The sequence below is a fragment of the Podospora bellae-mahoneyi genome, chromosome 5, assembly GCF_035222275.1.
Source record: "Podospora bellae-mahoneyi strain CBS 112042 chromosome 5, whole genome shotgun sequence".
In the NCBI taxonomy this organism is placed as follows: domain Eukaryota; kingdom Fungi; phylum Ascomycota; class Sordariomycetes; order Sordariales; family Podosporaceae; genus Podospora; species Podospora bellae-mahoneyi.
Window position 1 is genome coordinate 3,011,928 of NC_085884.1, and position 18,492 is coordinate 3,030,419.

The following is an 18,492-nucleotide window of genomic DNA, read 5'->3' on the forward strand; positions in this document are numbered from 1 at the left end:
GTCTCGCAATCAGAGGAGGAGGTCTGTTAGAAGGGAGAGGTGGTCTCTTTTTGGAACCCTCAGCTCTGGCAGGGGAAGGAGCAGGTCTTGGACCCATAGGCAAGGCGTAAATATCAATTGCTGATGGTAGCATGCGGCGAGGCCCCCCGCCGACGCGCCTTTGGCGTTGCCATCTCCCGGGAGGGTTGTAGTCAACTGGTTGAGGTACCCTGGGGTTAACATCATATCTGCGTCTGGCCTCGCCTGGGTTCAGCCTATGATCCCAGCCATCGGGCTCCTGCCGGTCCTGTGGCACGCTATCACCTCTGAAGCTGCCAAAGACCCTCCTAATCGTGCTGAAGGGAGATAAAACCATTATAGATTATGTGTACCCGAACAGCTGGCGATGACCGTCTTTTGCAACTGAGGTGGTTAAAACATGTTCAGTGAAAGGAATTGTCTAGCCTTGGGCCGAGGGGCCCGTCACTATCTTCCAAGTGCCAGCACAAAAACACTCGAGATATGGTGAAAGAAAAACCATGCCCAAGAACAACCACAAAAACACAATGTGTGGGCCCGCAGAACTTTCCGGGTCGGAAGCTCCTCAAACAATGCTGCCAGATTGGGAATCTCTAGTAAGTGAGTCTTTGTTCAATCATGCCCGACAGCCACTTGGCGACAGCCACCAGAATTCACATATCGAGGTGGGGAGTTGAGGTAATCGGTGTTAGTAGTCCACCTAGGTTCTTGTTTCATTATGCATTGAGAGCAAGCTCTGTGAAACTTGGAGGGCTCACTTAGGTACAATTATTCAACATTTCACCGTCAAATCCGTGACTATTAAAACTCAAAGACCAGTCTATTTGGTCAGAGACTAGCGAGGTCAACTCCTGTTGCCAAGTCCCAGGAACACTCCGGTATCCCTAGTACCTATGTCGTGGATAACGAGCTGTAATCAACAGACATCCCCACGAACAAGAACATTCCAATGGTCATCGTAGCTGCCGCGCCCCTTGGAATCGTGACCCCGGTTAGTCTTACACGCTTCGTTTACAGCTGATGCGCCATCAGCGATATCATTCCAGGTGAGCTCCTTCTCAACGGTATCCTGTTCCTGGTTAGCAGATATCAAAGGTAGGAATCTGGGCCATGGACAACTAACATCATTGCACCAATAGATGGCCGAGTTCCAAGAACAGCTAACACGCCCGCAATTGTTTGGGCCTGGGCCGTTCTTCGGCTTGCCAGTGATACTACGCAGGTAGTTGATACCCCACACGATGGTAACCTTGCCTGCGTACTTGTAGTCCACGTTACAGTTGATGTCGTCCGGGTCGTCAAGGTTGGCCGTGGAGTCCAAGCTGGCACTATCGCCTGAGGGAGGAGTCACCCGGGCCTGGAAGGTGGCGTTCCAGCCGGGGTAGCTGGCGTCCATCTGGGCGATGGCCTCCTGAATAGTGCCGGTCACTGTAACGGTGGCACCAGTGGGGTCGTCGAGGTTGACGGGAAGGTCCCAGGAGATCGGGACTATGCCGTAGCCCGAGACGGAGCCCGGCTGTTCATCGAGGGAGGTGGGAGCGGTATGAACAGCCTGTAAGACATGTTAACTGGTGAACTGTATTCATATCGCCTAGAGAACTTACGCTGATCAGGGCCAGAAAACCGGCGAAGATGGTGGAAATGGACAACATTGTGTCCGAGTGTTCAAGTTGTAGATTTGTGGCTGTTGGTTGTTGTTTGTCGATGGTAGTGTGGAAGTGCTCTTAAGTGCGGTAGTGGAAAAGAAAAAGGGCGAAGGAGGGTAGAAAGGCAAATATATACAGTTGAGGAGAAAGTTGACGAGTCGGTGGGACTACTTCGGTCGGCCCCAAAACTCCACCACTGCTCTTCAGACGATGCCTTAGGCGGAGTTCATATGACCGGCACCCGATCTTTCCGGACCAGATACGCCGCTTCGTTACCCCACTTGGAGCCACAAATCTCCTGATATGCCTTTGTTGACTGTTGTGCTGGTGCTCTTGATCTGGGTCTAATGACACCAACATTGCCCCAACGGTGAGCTCATGGTTCCCGCCGTATGGGGCAGGAGTACCGGGACTACGTAACAGGAGCAACCAGCGCTGCATGCCTGCGTGTTTACCGGGTATCTTGCTCTACAAGTGGGCCTTCAGTCCTACCAGTTGACTGTCCATTGCATCACTCTCAACAAGATTTACACCTGCGAGGGAGTCATGTAACGGGGGAGACGGTTGCAATGGGTGGGTTGACAACTTCGAGATCCTTGTTATATGGTACTTTATATAGTGTCTCGGTGGCTGCTTGGTGTGATCGCCATTGTGAGTGATATTTGACTATAGTGATGGTAGTGTCAGTGGTCCGTAAGGTACGGCGTAAGAAGGCCATGCACAAATATAGCTGGATGATGTACACGTGGCAATTGCCTTAGGGATAGCTTCAATAAGCAGGTAGGTATAATCGCATTTCAATTCCTCGTGCTTCAGATGCTATTTAACAGCTTTTCCACTTCTTACATGTTTCACATGCCCGTAACTCAGTGTATTCGGTCACAGACCAACGTGATAAATTCCTGCTACAGTCCCTTATAGGTCCTCCCACTATCCCTAATGTTGCCCACAACTTGCTGCATTTAACAGCTGTCGTTGTCATAACGAACAATCACGTTCCACTTGTCCTTGTAGAAAGCCTGACCCTTGACATACTGGGCATCCCGAGAGCACTTCTGGAGGATGTACAAAGTCCCATCGGCAATATCATTCCAGCCAACCTCCTTCTCCGTGTCGTTCTGTTTCATGGTCAGCAGCAGCCCCACGATTAATGACAAGATAAACTCACGTCGTTGCACCACCAAATAGCCGACTGCCAAGAGCAGGAAACACGACCGCACTCGCCAGGGCCGGGGCCGTTCTTGGCCGAGCCAGTCAGACCACGGAGGTATTCAATGCCGCGGAGAATAGAAAGCTGGCCAGCCTCCTTCCACTGGTCAAGCTTGCAAATGTAGGACTCGGGATCATCAAGAGCCGCAAGATCAAAGGCGCCGCTGTCAACGGTAGGGGGAGGGGGCAGGTGAGCCTGGAAAGTTTCGTTCCAGCCGGGGTAAGTGGCATCCATCTGGGCGATAGCCTCCTCGATGGTGCCGGTCACTTCGACAGTAGCGCCAGCAGGGTCGTCAGCCTTGACGGGGAGCTCCCAGGTGATGGGAACGGTGGCGTAGCTAGAAACATCGGGCTGGTCAGAGCGGATGGATGCGAATTCAGGGGCGCCGTGGGCAACCTGGGGTGGCTGTTAGCAACCTGGGGCTTTGAATCCTGGTTCAGTTACGATCAAAAACGTACACTGGCGAGAGCCAGGCCGCTGGCAATGAAAGCGGAGATGGAAAGCATTGTGAGGGGTGAAGTTCAGAGTTGGTCTTGCGGCTGTCGTTGTGAATGGGAGACTGGAAGTTGTTGTCGAGGTTGGTTGTGGAAAAGAAAGAGGTCCAGGGGAGACAAATTGCAAAGTATATATGCGTGAGAGAGTTGCTTGCACAGACCAAAGAGAGCATCTCGGGCGGCCGCTTATCTCCACCGTGTTGTTCCGTGTCCTTCTGCTGCGGTTCAGACGGCCCCATCGGTTGGGATCTTGTGATACTCGTCCGATATCTCGAGAGCAGGCATCCCGTTTCGTTAGCCGCTCAGGGAACAGATATACCACTTTTGTCCCTCCACTCGAGGCCACAACATTTAGATGTCTCTTTGACGGGCATCTTGATGCTCTTAATCCGCGTCCTGTGACCTCCTTCCTTAACAGTCCCAAACCCACTTGCCCCCAATTTTCAGCGCATGGTTTTCGGCTCATGTGGCAGGAGCAATCGAAAAGATAGGTGCCTTGACATACAGTGGGGAAACAATTCCCTACCAGCCCCGCATATGGCTAAGTCGCTCCTGCCTGCTCTCACTTTGTTCTGCTAAGGGCCGTTGTGCGGGTTGCGTCACCGAGTTTCTCAACGGGAAAGCGCAGTCAAAATCCAGACCACGGGAAGGAGTAGGTACCAGAATTCTCAATCACGATGCAAAAATAAGAGGAAGACAGTTTAGACTTGACGACCTGGAATTAACCCCCAAGGTTTCTATAATCCATCTACCACTGCAGTAAAAGGAAAAGTCCCCATTAGATAGCCTCAACCCCTCACAAAATTGCCTTGACGCTCTCCACAAAATCAACAACAGTCTTCTCCCAAGGAATATACCCCTCTCCCGTAACCCTCACCACCTTGCTTCCATCGTAGACCCTCTCCTTGGGATACCCATACCCCTTCTCATACCCCTGCCCCGGCTCCCCCTTCTCAATCACCCCCTCCCTCTCAGGATACCTCTCCCTCAAGATATCCGCCACCGCCTGAGCGGGAACATGATACCCACTCAACAAAAACCTCTCCCCATCCACCTTTTCCGGGTTCTCCGCCCCAAACAATATCACCCTCGCCACATCCCTCACATCCACATACGAGGGAAACGCCCCAGGCAACCCCGACTTAGCCAGCTCAGTGCCAGAGTAAACATCACTGATCAGCTTTGTCGTCCCGTGAATCTTGTCCCTTGACTCCGGCACAACAACGGGTGGGCCAGCGACATAGACGGGGTTGACAGCCGCGATTTTGAAGGCTGGTTTGTGCTCATCTCTAAACTTCCAGAGGGCCTTTTCAGCGGCGGTCTTGCTGGCAAAGTAGAGGATATACCCTGGAACTTCGTTGCCCAGCTCCCAGACAAGCCTCTCTGAGGACTCATTCCAGTTTGACTCGTCGTAGTGGGTGTTGGCGGACTCGGTGTCGATGATGGCAGCGACCGAACTCATGAGGGTGAAGGATTTGACGGTGGGTTCGCTGAGGGCTGACTCGAGGACTCTTTGAGTTCCCTCGACGGCGGCCTTGAGGACGGGTCCGGGGGCGGTGGAGGTGAGGAAGATGGGGGAGGCGAGGTGGGCGACGGTGGTGACGCCTTTGATGGCTTGGTCGAATGCTCCGGGGATGGTGATGTCGGGGACTTCGACGATCTCGAGGTTGGCAACTAGTTCGGCCGAGATGGCGGAGAGGAGGGGCTTGGTGGAGTGGAGGGAGCGGGCCGTGCCGCGGACACGGTAGCCGGCTTGGAGAAAGGTGAGGGCGGTGCGGGCGGCGATGAAGCCGTTTATGCCGGTGATGAGGGCGAGGCCTTTGGACATGGTGGTCGTGTTGGCGGGAATAGATGGACAGCTGGTTGATGATGACGATGTGGGCAGGATCATGGATATGAGCCTTGTTGTGCCTCAAGATAAATTGACTCTGAAAGTAGAAGATTCTCAATATTTAAGTCGCGGTCTCTGGTCTGAAAGACTCACAGTCCGCTATGGCCAGGCGAGAAAATTAGTTTGTTGGGGCACGATGCCATTAATACCTAAGGTGGTCCCCATTGAAGGATTCTAGTGTCCAAAGGAAGTCCAAATCGTCAAGCATTTCAAAGCAATGTCCTTGACAAATCTCATGGTTCGGTACTCGAACGCACCTCCCTCCCGAATGAATCCCGGCTGAGAGTTCATCGTGCCAAGTAGCCCTGAGGTGGTGAGGCTCGTTCTGGGATATGCAGGCCGGGATTCGCTGCCCGTCGGTGTTGGGTGCAGTGATTAGTGAACAAAGAACGGGAGGAGCTGTTGAGTAATCCTGCAGCTCTTAATAAGCAACCGCATTCTCCGCCATTATGCCTCGGGTGATAGTGGGGCTCTTGGTACCTTATCACCATTGGATTGTAGAATGCCTTGATGTATTATGGTAAATGAGGATGTACTTAGAATTGGTCTATCTTAGTCTGCGAGAACTGCGAAGTGATGACTCGTCTCCATGCATTAACCACTTCGCTGCCGAAATTCAAAGCTAACCAACTGGCTCTGACATCACACACACCATTTCTGCCCACCAGGTTTCCAAAGCCAAGTTGGAAACTCACCCATCATCCGCCGCCCAACCCCATATATTCTTCAACCAAGGTTTCCAAAACCCCTCCACGCTCTCTTCAAACCTCCACCCATCCCACGTCCCATTCAACAGCCCCTAGGTTTCCTCATCCTGCTGCCTCCCATCCCGGATCCAATACCTCCCCGCCAAGCTTCACATCGCCCAGCTGACCCCATACCTCTTTGTAAAACTCCTTCAGACAACCCAACAGCACGTCGCTCATCAACCCCCCCATCCTGCCTTCTCCCAAACTCACTCAAATTAACAGGCGTCAACCTCTGGCCCGGCGCGCGCACCGCTCCTCCTCCACGCCCGCCGTCATCAAACTCCTTTCACTTGTCAGCGCAGACAAATCCTGCCCGTACTGCATTCCCCCCCAAGAATCAACAAATCCTCATTCGCAGCGTGAATTACCCCACCAGCAGCAGCAGTCATTTTCCCCACGAAATTAACCCAGTTGTAACCTGAACCCGCCCTAGCCATCCCCTACGACTCCCGCAATTCATTCCGCAAAGACACGCTAATGATATTAGCGTGATCCCCCGCTCATTCGGCTACGTAACCCAGCCCTCGCGTCAAGTTCTCAATATCAAAGTGCTCGTCCCCAAACCAGGCATTCCCGTCGGTCTGGGAGCAGCACCACTCCGCCTTTGAGACGTGCGCGTCGGGGTGGATGTACAGATTCTTTCGGGCGGCGACGCGGACAATGTCAGACCAGATTTTGAACAGTGTCGTGTTACGCGTCCAGATGGGATTATGGAGGAGAATCTGGGAGGTGATGAGGGCGCCGTTGTCTGGGCCGAGGGCAGAGATGAGAGTCTGGGGGAAGGGAGTGTCGGTTTGGTTGTTGAGGTAGAAGAGGTCGATCATTTCGATTGCGTAGGGCCTGTGACACCGTGACACAATCAGTGATGGGAAGAATGCCAATGGGTCGGGGGAGAGGAGGGGGGAAAAACAACATTCGAATAAAGTTAAAGCCTGCGGAGGCGATGCGGTCGAGGATGGAATCGGCAGAGGCGTGTTCCAGGCCTTCGGGGATCATGGTCTCTCGGCTGAGGGGCCAGTTGACGCCCGCCCATGTGATTACTTCGCCTCCGAGAGTTGACGATATCGCGACCTCGGGTGGAAAAGGGGCCGCAGGGCCAGGTGGAGGAGATGTTTTGCTGACGAGGGAGGATCGTGTCGAGAGGATTGTCGCTCGCGGTAACGGTTATTGCGGCGAAGGCCAGGATCCAGAATAGAAGGTACGCCATGGTGTAGAATATATGCATTGCTATGCCTGTCGGCATAGGATGAGTAGTCCCTGGTCAAAAATTGGAGGTCAAGTCAGATTAACATTCCCGTCAATACTGATGCCTCCCCTCGACCGCTCCTTGGCTGTCTGTAACCCCCTCCTTTCTTGTAATAATGTTGGGCAACCTATCCTGCATCTTGCCAGTAGAACTAAATCCTGTATAGTAATGTTAGTCTCGGCATGAGTTGTTGTGCAAAGTTGCAATTTGTGGGGATGAATAGAATTACCCGAGTGGTCATCCTTTGCATCCATGTTCGGCATTGGTGTCGCTCCCAGCCTGGGATACATAGGAGTCTGTCGCTGGCTACTCCGTCCTTCAAGGACGTAGGTCCCTGTACTGCCGTTACTTGGTCTGACGTTGCAGTGGTATATGGGCAAGGTAGAACCACTGTAAGCACTACATACCCGACAATCGAGTTGGGGGCTCCGTTCAGATCCATCGACAGAACCGATGTTATGCGGTCCAATATAATGCACATTCATCCAGTAACCTCAACAACAGTCTCCCGCTCAGCTATTCAACACCATGTCAGCCATCCCGGACCGAAAAGCTCATAGATCTGCTCGGCATTAGTTCCGAGATCCGAATGCGAGGTCGCATTTGGATGATCCACCTGGATGACCTTGCCAAGTCCAACGGCTCCAAACCAACCAACACCCCTGAATGTTGCAATTTCCCATGCAAAGGTCCATTAAAAAAGAACCTACAAAAACAGTTGCCACCCCCATCGTGTATCACAGCCTCCACGTTCCCTTTCCACCAGCAGGCAGCCATCGTGCATTTCACTCTTTTACTTCCCACATCCGCACTTTGCCTCTCACGATCCAAAATACCGTGGCCCAACGCCAAAAGAAAACATCACAAAATGTTCACCTACACGCTCGTCTCAGCCCTCATCGGCGGCGCATCCCTCGCCCTCGCCTCCCCAGCTCCCCTCATAACCCCAGCACCAATCTACGAGCGCCAGAGCGAAAGCGCTCTCGAACTCAAGTGCCAGGCCCATTATGAGTCCATGATGGCAAGAGCCCCCGATCTCCCACATGAACACCCAATCATCCAATGGATGAACCAGCCCGAGAACCTCAAGCTATTCACCGACTACACCGACATCAAAGCAATGTGCGCCGCCAGATGGGGCAAAAGCACTCTGGAACCGCCCTCTTCTCTCGCGTCCCAGTGGTCCAGCTACATGTCCGAGGCTCAAATGTTTGCCATCTCCATGAAGGCCCCTGCGTACGAGCTGTCCGCCATGGGCTGCCCTTCCGTCATCGCCGCCGCTGGAGGACTGCTGGCCATCACTGAGGAGGTCTCGTGCAGCCGAGCGTACAAGGCGTACATGGATGCCGTGCCGTACCTTACCGCTACTGATGGTGACGATTTCGCTACCACCGGCCCGACTCCGACAAACGTTCTTGCGCCTTCAACCACGGCGCCCGGGTCAAGTGAGGAGACAGATGTCAGCGGGAATGACAGCGAGGATGAGGGCGCTGATGGGAACGGAAATGGTGGTAGTGAGGAGGGGAGCACCGAGACGACCAGCATATCCACCGCTGGTGGCCCAAGGGAGACTGGACATGTGGCTGTTGCTGCCGCCGCCGCTCTCGCCGTTGTCGGTGCCATGGCTGCGCTGTAAAGAGGATTGGTAATAACACTGGGTAGCTAAATGATAATGTGTATCAAATTCAACGTCGGCATTCCAAGCCGCAAACCAAACCTGTTGCAGACCTATGATCGGGATCGACTCCCGAATGCGAGTGCCCCCGACCTACCAATCATCGCCAAGCCCGAACCAATAACACCTTCCCAATGCTTCTTAAGCCCGAGTGTGCACCGCCACCATCGATGACATCGTTAGTGAGCTCCCCTCTCACATATCTAACATCCACATCTGACGCCAGCTCTCTCCAAGCTTTGTGAGGCTTCAACAAGCCCACCCAAGACGAACTGCGTACACAGGCAGAAAGAACTCCCTTAGCACACGTGATATCTTACAGTTTGCTGTGGCTGGCCGCGAACCACGGAAGTTTGTGAAGGCTCATTAGTGGATTCCAACCTCAAGATAGGCGTTATTGGCTTTTCTCACAGATCAATTCCTCGAGTATAAGAACGTCTAGTTCGTTGTATTCCTTTTCCCATTTCCTTTCTTCTGCATCAGCAAAGATCAAACACACCTGGATCACACCAAAGACACCCCAAAACAACAGAAAACATGCTCGCCTACACGCTCGTCTCCGCCCTCGCCGGCGCATCCCTCGTCCTCGCCAACCCGGCCCCGGCCCCGGCTCAAGCCCCAGCCATCACCGCGGCACCCATCTTCAACCGCCGCCAGAGCGAGAGCGCTCTCAAGTTGGAATGCCACGCTCAGCTTGCCTCCATACAGGCGCGAAAGCCAGAGCCCAGCGATAAACTTGAGGACTGGATGGCTAGCGCGAACGAAGCCAAAAACGGCAACAGCTTGGGCGACGTGCTCAACATCTGCTACGCCATTTATGACAAAGAGATGCCGGATCCCCCTTCGTCTCTTCAGTCCGAGTGGTCCACCTATCGCTTGGCCCAGGCCAGTTACGCCAGTTCCATCGGGCCTGCTGTATCCAGCCTCAAGGCCAAATGCCCCAAAGACATGGCTTTTGACTTCTTGTTCGTTGCTATGAGCGACATGGACTCGTGCCACACGGCGTTTGCTGCCATGTCGCTCCCCGATTCCGATCTCCTCACCACCTCCCCAAGCCCATCTCGCACCGTCATTGTCGCGCCCACCACCACCATCGGCCCAAGCGAGGAGGCAGGTGCCGGCGGGAAGGATACCGAGTCGAAGGAGGGAAGCGCCCAGTCTACCGACACATCTACTGCTGCTGGTGCCAGAGAGACAGGATACGTCGCTGTCGCTGTCGCTGCCGCCGTTGTCGCTATTGCCGGTGGCATGGTTGTGGTATAAAAAGGGGATTGAACTTGGGTGGTGGATGAGGTTGAAGACAGCCATTAACCAAATAAATGCTACAAAATAATGGATGATTTGACAACAGACCGCGACCCGACGGTGATGCCGCCTTTCAACTGCCGAGCAAGATGAATGTTCGAAACTCGAATTTCCAAGCCAGGCTTACAAAAATTCAAGCAGGGTGGGCAATAAGCCAAGTCAAGTCAAGCTTGGGGTCTGACTTGGCTTGACTTGGTCCGGCTTGCCGTTTTTTTTTACCTACACCTATACCGAGAGAATATACGGTAGCGTGTGACTTGCCCCACAAAACAACAGGCCAATATGTCGGCGATCAGCAGCCAAATACGCAATATCGAAATCCACCGAATCCGAAGTCGCTTTGTTACCAATTTCTATGGCACCGGTACCTCTCAATTCTTAAGGAAATGCGAACCCTCTCGTGCAACACCAGGGCCACACCACGATGGAATTAACGCTCTTATCAACCACAACGATATTCACACGTCACCCACAGTCGAGCGCTTCTACCGGTTTCAATTGGCAAGGCAACAACGGCCACACTGGCACCTGAACGCTCACAAGGGCCCAGAGCTCCCGCGTGAGCAAAATGTAGCCATATATATCCCTAACCCTCTTCAATTCTCACTGACTAACTGACTGGCCACAGATTCGAATACGTGCCTGGGCGAAGACGCCCATATGTCCTACGCGGTTATACGCGAGGCCACTGGCGCGCCGGATAAACAGATTCAATATGCTCTCACTACACCGTTGACCCCGCGAACCAACCGTCGTAGCCGGAAGCCCTCGCGGTTGAGAAGGACCGTATTACTCGCCCCCTCAAGGACGACCTTATCGCTCGCAAGCTTAGTTGGCTAGATTTAAAGCTTTATTTGGAAGGATCTGAACACTGGAAGGATACGGCCTTCACCACAGCCATGAGAGCAGCCGACTTTAGTCGTCAGGTCCCACCGCGGACGATCAAGCTCACCGCCCAATACCGGGCCGAACAACTGGCCTTTGTCCGTGAGCAATTGGCACTTCGGCCTCGCCCGGAAGACTGGGAGCACGTGACCTTTAGTGACGAGGCCTGGGCTACTAATGACCCGATGTGAAAAAGGTGGCTTACTTTACACGATTTGAAGATATCAAGGCCTGGGCTACTATACGGCAAAAGCCTTACGGTTGGATGTTTTGGGGTATAATATGTGGGTGTGAAAAGGCTGCCTCTTTTGTGTGGGAAAAGGAATATGGTGGGATTAATAGCGAGAAGTATTATGAGGTATATTTTTCCTATAATCTACGGTTTTATTATGGAGAAAAAGGTATAGGGTACTTCTGTGGTTTTTTAACATGATGATGGCTCTCCTCACTCTTCTATATGCAACCAGGGCTTACATCAGAAGGCTAGATATTGAACTATGACTTGGCCGGCGAAAAGCCCTGATTTGAACCCTATTGAAAATGTGTGGTTTTGGATGAAAGATTGGTTCGAAATGCGGTATAATATCTACAGCCCTAGCCCCAGGGCCTTACGTAGGGCAATTCTAGAAACCTGGGAGGCAGTGCCTTCTGAATTGATTCGTTCACTTGTTTACAGTATGCCCCGGAGGCTTCAAAGGGTGATTGAGGCAAATGGGGCACTCATTCGCTGTTAGTATAGGTACTTGAAATTGTATGGGAAATTCACCGGTTGGTAGTACTGTGACTTTGAAAAGAATAGATTAAATGTCTGTGCTATTTTCCCTGTCAGGTTAGTAAGTACCACGCTGCCATTTAAAAGCTTGGGACAGGTGTAGAAGCCACAACTTGGCTTACATGTAAGCCGAACTTGATACGCCGCTAAGCCCTCGGCCGGAGCCCGGAAGGGTGTTTTTCCGACCAGTCTTCCGGCCCGGTCAGGGACTCCCGGTCTTCCGGGACACCCTCCCGGCCAGAATCCCGGCCTTGGCAGCTTGGTCAAGCCCTCAAGCCAAGCCGGTGGGAGGGCTTGACTTGGCTTGGTCAAAAATAGGCCTTACTTGACTTACTTATTTAACTTGGCTTGCATGTCAAGTAAGTAATTACTTGGCTTATTGCCCACCCTGTATTCAAGACTAATGATGGACGTAGCGGATGTTCTAGCTGACAAAACAGGCCCTGGTAGCCAAGATCTGGCGCCAGTGGCCGAACGGCAACGTGAAGAACTTGACAGTGACGAAAGGATATTCCTGTTGTGTATTCAGTTTCCCCGCCCACGAAAAGCACAGAGGAACGATCCAGACCTCGAAGACTTCAAACTGGTAAAGTTGCCGCGCCACCATGGCATCACCGTGAAGTTGGACATATGCGGACCGCAAGTCCTCGGAAACAAGTGACCGGACAGTCATCACGATTGCCGTGAACGTGTCCGTAGCCTCCTTTCCGTCCAACGATAGACGTCGGTGAGCGGGTGCGTTTGCCAAGTCACGGACAAGAGAATCAAAGCTGCTTCGTGTTCTGTCTAGCTGAAATTCTGGCCATGGCTTTGATTGGAGATTGAGCACTACCAGAAGCCTGTGGTCTCTGATGGGTGAAACATGATTCAGGAGCTCGCTAGTGGTACAAACCACCCTAGGGTCCCAATTCTGCCTGCTACTCCTTTATGTTTTAGTCGACTGCTTAATCGATGGTTTTGTCGGGCGGGTATGGAGTATACATGATGGGGGTTTGGGCAAGTAGGTGACTGTATGTCGGCTGGGATATAGTTGGGCCACGGCATGAGAATTTGAGAGGGGAGGTTGGGTAGGGCTCAGGGACGCTGTAGAAGGCTTATGAATGATGCCTGTCTTAGGTAGCCGAGGATGGGGTTTAAGACGATAAGAAGCTGCAATGCTCGACTATTAGGAATCGGGCCGGTTTTAGTAGCCCTTTGGGAGGCTTCCTGAGAAGAAGATTGTGTAGACTTTAGAAGATTGGAGCGGGAGCAGGAGCCAGATCGAATAGAGACCGCCGAAGATGGATGTCAAGGTTCGAGCCATTGAACCGACATACTGTCATGGTCGGTTTCAGTGAGGGCACTCAACTCTTCCAAGTATCTCTGTAACACAAAGTCAGTTGGACTCAGGCAGTCAGCTGGAAGCCGGGCCTGTAGCTTCGCTATCTCCTCCAGAATGAGAGCAGTGTCTTCCTTGATGGCCGATGTGTCTTGGCGAATTTCTCATGTCCCAATCATCGTCTCTCTAGCGAGGTGCCTTGACTCGGTAAGCATGTGTCAGTAGGCCTTGAACATGGTTATGCATACAGTGCTAGCATGTCGAGGCCTAAATCAAGTGCCGATTTGTGGGCTTCGATGCTCCTCCGTAGCTTTGACATGTCGTCTTGACTCGACAACGTCCACGAGACACTCCTGCCACGAGTATTAGATTTGTACTTTTCCACACAGTCTTCGATATCTCCAACGACATGTTGACAGTTGTCAACGATGCCGCATATGTGCCAGGTGAGGGCCTCGGGAAACTCGATATTCTCGTTTTCGTCGTCTTCAATAAAGAAGCGCGAGAACAAGTTTCGATGAGCTGAGTTCTCGAGATATGGCGTCCAGATCGGTGCGTGCTTGTCGAACCTGTTTGACAAAAGAGTATATGGTCTTGGAGACATTGACAATTGTTGTGATCAAGGCGAGGCCGCCTCCGCCAGTGGCAAGGGGGTCCATCGTTTCATGAGTAGAAAGGCCATCTCGACGGGGAGTTAATTGAGAGAGGTGTCGTGAGATGGCGGAGTCTGTCGAGCCTCATCGTCAATAGTCTTGTTGAACGCACCAATGGGAAGGTAGACGCGCGCCGTAGCGTTGAGTTGAACCAGATGCGTAAATACGGTAGACGTGCCAGTAGATGATCAAATATAATGGCTGGACTAGAAAGGAAGCTGGTCGCGCGATGTGACTGTTGTGTATGTGATAGTGGGCTGGCAGAAGTTGGCCGGGAACACTAACAGCGGGTCTTTTGTCATTGCATCATCGCTCACCTCGGTCGAGATGCCCCGCAATCGGCATCGTTGCCCAGCGCTGCTTGGCGCAGCAGGGACAGCCGCCAAAACTTTGGTGACTAACAAACACCTGCCGCATCTCAGGAACAAACCATCGCAACCCCGTTCAGGTCCTCGAAATGTCATCAGCACCGGCCAAAGACAATAGCAACCACCCGGCGGTCAAGGGGCCAAGTGCCCTTCGGTCCATCATTGCCGGCTCAGCTGCGGGCGCTGTCGAGATTGGTATGTGATTTCTTCCGATGAAGTCAACTGCCGCTAACCCGGGCTTCCTTGTCTCCAGCCATTACCTACCCAGCCGAGTGTATGTGAAACCCCCTACGACGACCGATTGATATCCTCGACGAGGCTCTAACACAATACGACAGTCGCAAAGACCAGGACACAGCTCAACCGCAGGTTAGCAGAGGGCAAGAAGCTGCCATGGCCGCCTTTTGGTGCTCAGTGGTATGCCGGGTGCACCACGCTGATTATCGGCAACTCGGCTAAGGCGGGCATTCGTGTGTTCTACCTTGAGGAAGATTGAGGGGTGAAGTAGGGCGCTGACAGATTGGGCGCATAGGATTCGTTGCCTTTGACCAGTACAAGAAGATGCTGGCTGACGCCGACGGCAATGTCTCCGGTCCTCGCACCGTGATTGCGGGTTTCGGCGCCGGTGTGACCGAGTCTCTGCTCGCTGTCACACCGACAGAAAGTATCAAGACCACCCTGTGGGTTTTCTGTCCTGTGCCATATTCCTGCTACCAGTGCTAACCCCTGTCCCCAGCATCGATGACCGCAAGTCCGCCAAACCTCGCCTCCGCGGGTTCCTCCACGCCGTTCCAATCATTGCCCGCGAACGTGGTATCCGCGGTTTCTTCCAGGGTTTCGTGCCCACCACCGCCCGTCAAGCGGCGAATAGTGCTACTCGCTTCGGTTCCTACACTGCTTTGAAGCAGCTCGCCGAGAGCTACACAGCGCCGGGAGAGAAGCTCGGCGGTGTGGCTACCTTCGCCATGGGTGGTATCGCAGGGTTGATCACCGTCTATGTGACCCAGCCTCTTGATACCATCAAGACGCGTATGCAAAGTATTGAGGCCAAGCAACTCTACGGCAACTCGTTCCGCTGCGCGAGCATCATCTTCAAGCAAGAGGGCGTGTTGACTTTCTGGAGCGGCGCGCTGCCACGATTGGCGAGGTTGATTATGAGCGGTGGTATTGTGTTTACCATGTACGAAAAGAGCATGGACCTGTTTAACAAGCTAGACCCAGAGGGCAGGTATCTATAAATAAGGGGTTGGGGGAGGTTGTGTCTTTACAGGGCGTTCTGGATGGTTGTCTTGCTCTTTCTTATACCCCATTATGCATGGGTAGACAAAAAAGGGGGGGGGGGAGGTATGTACATTGGAATACAAAATATGCGATTATGACCGTGTATCCCTTTTCTTTTCCCCAGACTCCAAACGCCGCGTCATGCAGAAATATCATATGGTACAGTCGTGTACATGGATGGCCGTTACTATCGAGGCATCATTCCAGGCGGAACATACCCTGGACCCTCTTGGCTACCCTCTGGAAATAAGAACGTGTGGGTGCCTCATTGAGCTCTTTCAGGATGTCGCTGTAGTAGTTGGGGTTGAACTTGGGTTTGAGGAAGGATTCCGGAACACGATACTGAGAGCGTTCCTGGGTCAGCAACGAAGATTGCCTTGTAGGTAGCGCCGGTCTGCACCCACCTTGTTCTTGTAACGATTCTCGGTGAGGGAGAAGAGCGCATTGGTTTGCCTCAGGTCTGCCTGCTCTTGGCTCAATCCCTTGATCAGGGTTGGCGCAAGAGGACCTTTGGTGAGCCGCTTGGCAAGGACATCTTGAAGCTGGCAGTCGGGACGGAGGGGATCTTTGGGCCAGCGCTGCAGGGCAGTCTGGAATAACCTGGCTGTGCTCTGCAGGGAGGTTAGTCTCTGTTGGAGATGATTTTGAAATAAAATGGGCTACCAGAAGCAGCTACATACGTGCTTGGGAACAGCAGACATGTTGGCGACGGTCTCGGAGCTGGGATGCGGCCTTCAAAAATGTCGACGTCAATCTGGGGAATTTCTCCAGCTTCAAGCTGCCACCAGCCACAGGACCCCAGATTCTAGGTGCGCGTAAGCCACAGTCCAATCTGCCAAGTAGGCATCGCCCATGTTAAGGGGTGTGGCACCAAGGCCGAAAAAGGGAACATGTGGAGTCAGGAGGCAGCCGTTTGGCACCACGCAAAGCGCTCTTGGTCAGCCGGGCCAGGCGCTATTCCACAGCACTGTCGCACTGCTGCACCCTCTCCAACCAACCTGATTCCTCATCAAATCAACGACTCCCTGACGGAGCCACGCGCGCTCTTTTCTTTGCCTCTCTCTCTCTGTCTACCGTTTTCCCTTCAAACCTTGTTCGCCTTCTGTGTTCAAACCACTTCCTTACCTCGCCGTTTCCACACGTCTTTTTCCACTACCGACCTTTTACCTCCGACCGACAAACCCTTCCAACTTTCTGCGACACTCGTTCTGTTTCCTAGCACATCTCTGACATCAAAGAGGGGGGCGATCCCATCACCTCTCAACAAAGATTAACCACAACCACATCGACTTACGACGCCCACCATGACGAGTCGGTACGAGCGGGTATGTTTGTTTCCAACGGTGGATGTTTCTGATGTCTCTGGGAACATGGAGGACTAACCTTTTGCACAGGTGAACACCCGCGACGAAGAAGATCACCACACACCTGTCTCCAATGCGCCAAGGCCGACATATCCTATCCCAAACTCGCCACCACCATCTTTTCACTCGAGAGCATCGTCGATAATCGGCAGAGACAACGGGAACCGCCAGAACCAGGATCTTGACGACGCATTTGGAAGCGACGATGAGGATGCCTGGGATGACGAGCCGGATGATCGGCAGAGGCTGGTGCGCGACAATACAACACCAAGTGCGAGCGACGCAGCCTCGATAACACCAGCGATGACGGCGACGACGACGACGACGGCACAGACGAGTGCACAAGCTTCGCAACCGTCGAGGCCAGTTGGGCAGGCACCGACAACGACGAGGGTGTACGGCGGCGGAATCCAGTCGGATGGCGTCTTTTCTAACTTGGCGGCCAAGCCAGAGAGGGGAGAACCAGAGAAGGAAGAACTTCCACCTGTATGTTCCCGGTGGCTACGCGAGGATGATGGTAGACAGTGGTACTGACCTTGAGACAGTCCTACGAACAGGCAGCAGCTGATTCTGCGCCCCCTTACTGGGAAACCACAGTCCTCGCCCCAGGGCTGGGCGGCTTTGACGACGTGTTTATCGACGGAATGCCGGTCGGTTCGATCTTCAGCTTCTTGTGGAACGGATTCATCTCGATGACCCTTCTCGTCGGTTTCCTGCTCTGCTATCTTCTACACACCACTCACGCGGCCAAAAACGGAGCGAAGGCCGGCTTGGGCATCCAACTCATTCAGTACGGCTTCATGATGCAGAGCGCACCACCATCTGGAGGCAGGTATGATGATGACCCGACTGCTGACAGCGGATTCATCAACCCTATGGACCCGAACGCGCATGACTTTGACCCCGATAATGTGCAAGATCAGAACGGCGGTGGTGTAGACGATTTTACAGGCGCCGATTGGGTGTCGTACCTTATGATGATTATCGGTTGGTTTGTTCTCATTCGGGCTGTCAGCGACTACCTGAAGGCGAGGAGACATGAGCAGCTTGTGCTTCAGAGCCCTGACCGGGGTCTCGGTATTCCTGTTATTGCCACGGGCGAGCGTCCCGACACCGTCGTGTAGTCTTTTTTTCCCCTTGTTTTATACCACTCATCATTACTGCCTCTCGGTTTCGTTTGTAATATCTGCATTCTCAAGCTGGCATTATGGGCATTTTATTGACCCCAGCACAACAAGAACACGGCGCTTGCATTTCAGTGACTTTGTACGGCGCCGGGTTTAGCTACAAACAGACTCGACAGTGAAACATTTCTAAATATACCGAGTTACATGTTATGCTCAAGATGTTGTTTACACTCGTGACGAGCCCCCTCCTGCATTCCTGCCGCGGGACTGAGCGGCGGGATGTCGAGGGCGGGGTGAATGCGGGGCTGCTCATCACCACCGTGGTTGGATGTATTACCATTACATCACATGTCGTCAACTGACCATCAGCTTTGTTGTGTTTGCGTGAGATTTCTGCGGCCGACAGTATCGTTTGTTTTTTTTCATTTCCGTTTCTCTCATCTCCATAAATATTTCTAGGATTTCCTAGAACAGTCCGCCTCATCATCAA

General features: G+C 53.0%; 10 protein-coding genes across 10 annotated transcripts; 5 read left to right on the forward strand and 5 right to left on the reverse strand.

Moving 5' to 3' along the window:
• Positions 1 to 765: 765 nt before the first annotated feature.
• QC761_506440 (uncharacterized protein) lies at positions 766 to 1,999 on the reverse strand. The gene is made up of 3 exons (XM_062879868.1): positions 1,623 to 1,999; positions 1,142 to 1,570; positions 766 to 1,087 (listed from the first exon to the last, which is right to left on the reverse strand). The coding sequence occupies exons 1-3, from the start codon at positions 1,668 to 1,670 to the stop codon at positions 935 to 937; spliced, it is 630 nt and encodes a 209-aa protein (XP_062731267.1). The 5' UTR covers positions 1,671 to 1,999; the 3' UTR covers positions 766 to 934.
• A 445-nt stretch (positions 2,000 to 2,444) lies between these two features.
• QC761_506430 (uncharacterized protein) lies at positions 2,445 to 3,380 on the reverse strand (the record flags this gene model as incomplete). The annotated part of the gene is made up of 3 exons (XM_062879867.1): positions 2,445 to 2,782; positions 2,833 to 3,270; positions 3,333 to 3,380. 3 exons carry the CDS (start codon positions 3,378 to 3,380, stop codon positions 2,627 to 2,629), a joined length of 642 nt encoding a protein of 213 aa, XP_062731268.1. The 3' UTR covers positions 2,445 to 2,626.
• A 784-nt stretch (positions 3,381 to 4,164) lies between these two features.
• Positions 4,165 to 5,259, reverse strand: QC761_506420 (uncharacterized protein; the record flags this gene model as incomplete). Its single annotated transcript, XM_062879866.1, has 1 exon — positions 4,165 to 5,259. One exon carries the CDS (start codon positions 5,257 to 5,259, stop codon positions 4,165 to 4,167), a length of 1,095 nt encoding a protein of 364 aa, XP_062731269.1.
• Positions 5,260 to 6,508: 1,249 nt separating this feature from the next.
• Positions 6,509 to 7,215, reverse strand: QC761_506410 (uncharacterized protein; the record flags this gene model as incomplete). Its single annotated transcript, XM_062879865.1, has 3 exons — positions 6,509 to 6,848; positions 6,922 to 7,048; positions 7,131 to 7,215. 3 exons carry the CDS (start codon positions 7,213 to 7,215, stop codon positions 6,509 to 6,511), a joined length of 552 nt encoding a protein of 183 aa, XP_062731270.1.
• Positions 7,216 to 7,861: 646 nt separating this feature from the next.
• Positions 7,862 to 8,890, forward strand: QC761_506407 (uncharacterized protein; the record flags this gene model as incomplete). The annotated part of the gene is made up of 1 exon (XM_062879864.1): positions 7,862 to 8,890. One exon carries the CDS (start codon positions 7,862 to 7,864, stop codon positions 8,888 to 8,890), a length of 1,029 nt encoding a protein of 342 aa, XP_062731271.1.
• Positions 8,891 to 9,466: 576 nt separating this feature from the next.
• QC761_506405 (uncharacterized protein) lies at positions 9,467 to 10,192 on the forward strand (the record flags this gene model as incomplete). Its single annotated transcript, XM_062879863.1, has 1 exon — positions 9,467 to 10,192. The coding sequence occupies one exon, from the start codon at positions 9,467 to 9,469 to the stop codon at positions 10,190 to 10,192; it is 726 nt and encodes a 241-aa protein (XP_062731272.1).
• Positions 10,193 to 10,516: 324 nt separating this feature from the next.
• QC761_0083070 (uncharacterized protein) lies at positions 10,517 to 11,074 on the forward strand (the record flags this gene model as incomplete). Its single annotated transcript, XM_062872875.1, has 2 exons — positions 10,517 to 10,812; positions 10,870 to 11,074. The coding sequence occupies 2 exons, from the start codon at positions 10,517 to 10,519 to the stop codon at positions 11,072 to 11,074; spliced, it is 501 nt and encodes a 166-aa protein (XP_062731273.1).
• Positions 11,075 to 14,074: 3,000 nt separating this feature from the next.
• QC761_506400 (uncharacterized protein) lies at positions 14,075 to 15,855 on the forward strand. The gene is made up of 5 exons (XM_062879862.1): positions 14,075 to 14,425; positions 14,484 to 14,504; positions 14,569 to 14,700; positions 14,763 to 14,910; positions 14,967 to 15,855. The coding sequence occupies exons 1-5, from the start codon at positions 14,320 to 14,322 to the stop codon at positions 15,466 to 15,468; spliced, it is 909 nt and encodes a 302-aa protein (XP_062731274.1). The 5' UTR covers positions 14,075 to 14,319; the 3' UTR covers positions 15,469 to 15,855.
• On the reverse strand, positions 15,519 to 16,393 carry QC761_506390 (uncharacterized protein). Its single transcript, XM_062879861.1, has 3 exons — positions 16,192 to 16,393; positions 15,916 to 16,122; positions 15,519 to 15,853 (listed from the first exon to the last, which is right to left on the reverse strand). The coding sequence occupies exons 1-3, from the start codon at positions 16,210 to 16,212 to the stop codon at positions 15,710 to 15,712; spliced, it is 372 nt and encodes a 123-aa protein (XP_062731275.1). The 5' UTR covers positions 16,213 to 16,393; the 3' UTR covers positions 15,519 to 15,709.
• Positions 16,394 to 16,413: 20 nt separating this feature from the next.
• QC761_506380 (uncharacterized protein) lies at positions 16,414 to 17,999 on the forward strand (the record flags this gene model as incomplete). Its single annotated transcript, XM_062879860.1, has 3 exons — positions 16,414 to 16,836; positions 16,906 to 17,361; positions 17,421 to 17,999. Exons 1-3 carry the CDS (start codon positions 16,816 to 16,818, stop codon positions 17,997 to 17,999), a joined length of 1,056 nt encoding a protein of 351 aa, XP_062731276.1. The 5' UTR covers positions 16,414 to 16,815.
• Between the last annotated feature and the right edge of the window lie 493 nt (positions 18,000 to 18,492).

What these genes read in the sequence shown, in the direction of transcription:
- QC761_506440 (XM_062879868.1), bottom strand. Translation starts at nt 1,670, where the DNA reads ATGTTGTCCATTTCCACCATCTTCGCCGGTTTTCTGGCCCTGATCAGC. An exon ending in GTTTTCTGGCCCTGATCAGC is followed by an intron (nt 1,571 to 1,622) that starts GTAAGTTCTCTA and finishes CATGTCTTACAG; the next exon opens with GCTGTTCATACCGCTCCCAC. An exon ending in CCATCTATTGGTGCAATGAT is followed by an intron (nt 1,088 to 1,141) that starts GTTAGTTGTCCA and finishes AACCAGGAACAG; the next exon opens with GATACCGTTGAGAAGGAGCT.
- QC761_506400 (XM_062879862.1), top strand. Translation starts at nt 14,320, where the DNA reads ATGTCATCAGCACCGGCCAAAGACAATAGCAACCACCCGGCGGTCAAG. An exon ending in TGCGGGCGCTGTCGAGATTG is followed by an intron (nt 14,426 to 14,483) that starts GTATGTGATTTC and finishes CCTTGTCTCCAG; the next exon opens with CCATTACCTACCCAGCCGAG. An exon ending in CTCGGCTAAGGCGGGCATTC is followed by an intron (nt 14,701 to 14,762) that starts GTGTGTTCTACC and finishes TTGGGCGCATAG; the next exon opens with GATTCGTTGCCTTTGACCAG.
- QC761_506390 (XM_062879861.1), bottom strand. Translation starts at nt 16,212, where the DNA reads ATGTCTGCTGTTCCCAAGCAC. An exon ending in TGTCTGCTGTTCCCAAGCAC is followed by an intron (nt 16,123 to 16,191) that starts GTATGTAGCTGC and finishes ACCTCCCTGCAG; the next exon opens with AGCACAGCCAGGTTATTCCA. An exon ending in AGAATCGTTACAAGAACAAG is followed by an intron (nt 15,854 to 15,915) that starts GTGGGTGCAGAC and finishes GAACGCTCTCAG; the next exon opens with TATCGTGTTCCGGAATCCTT.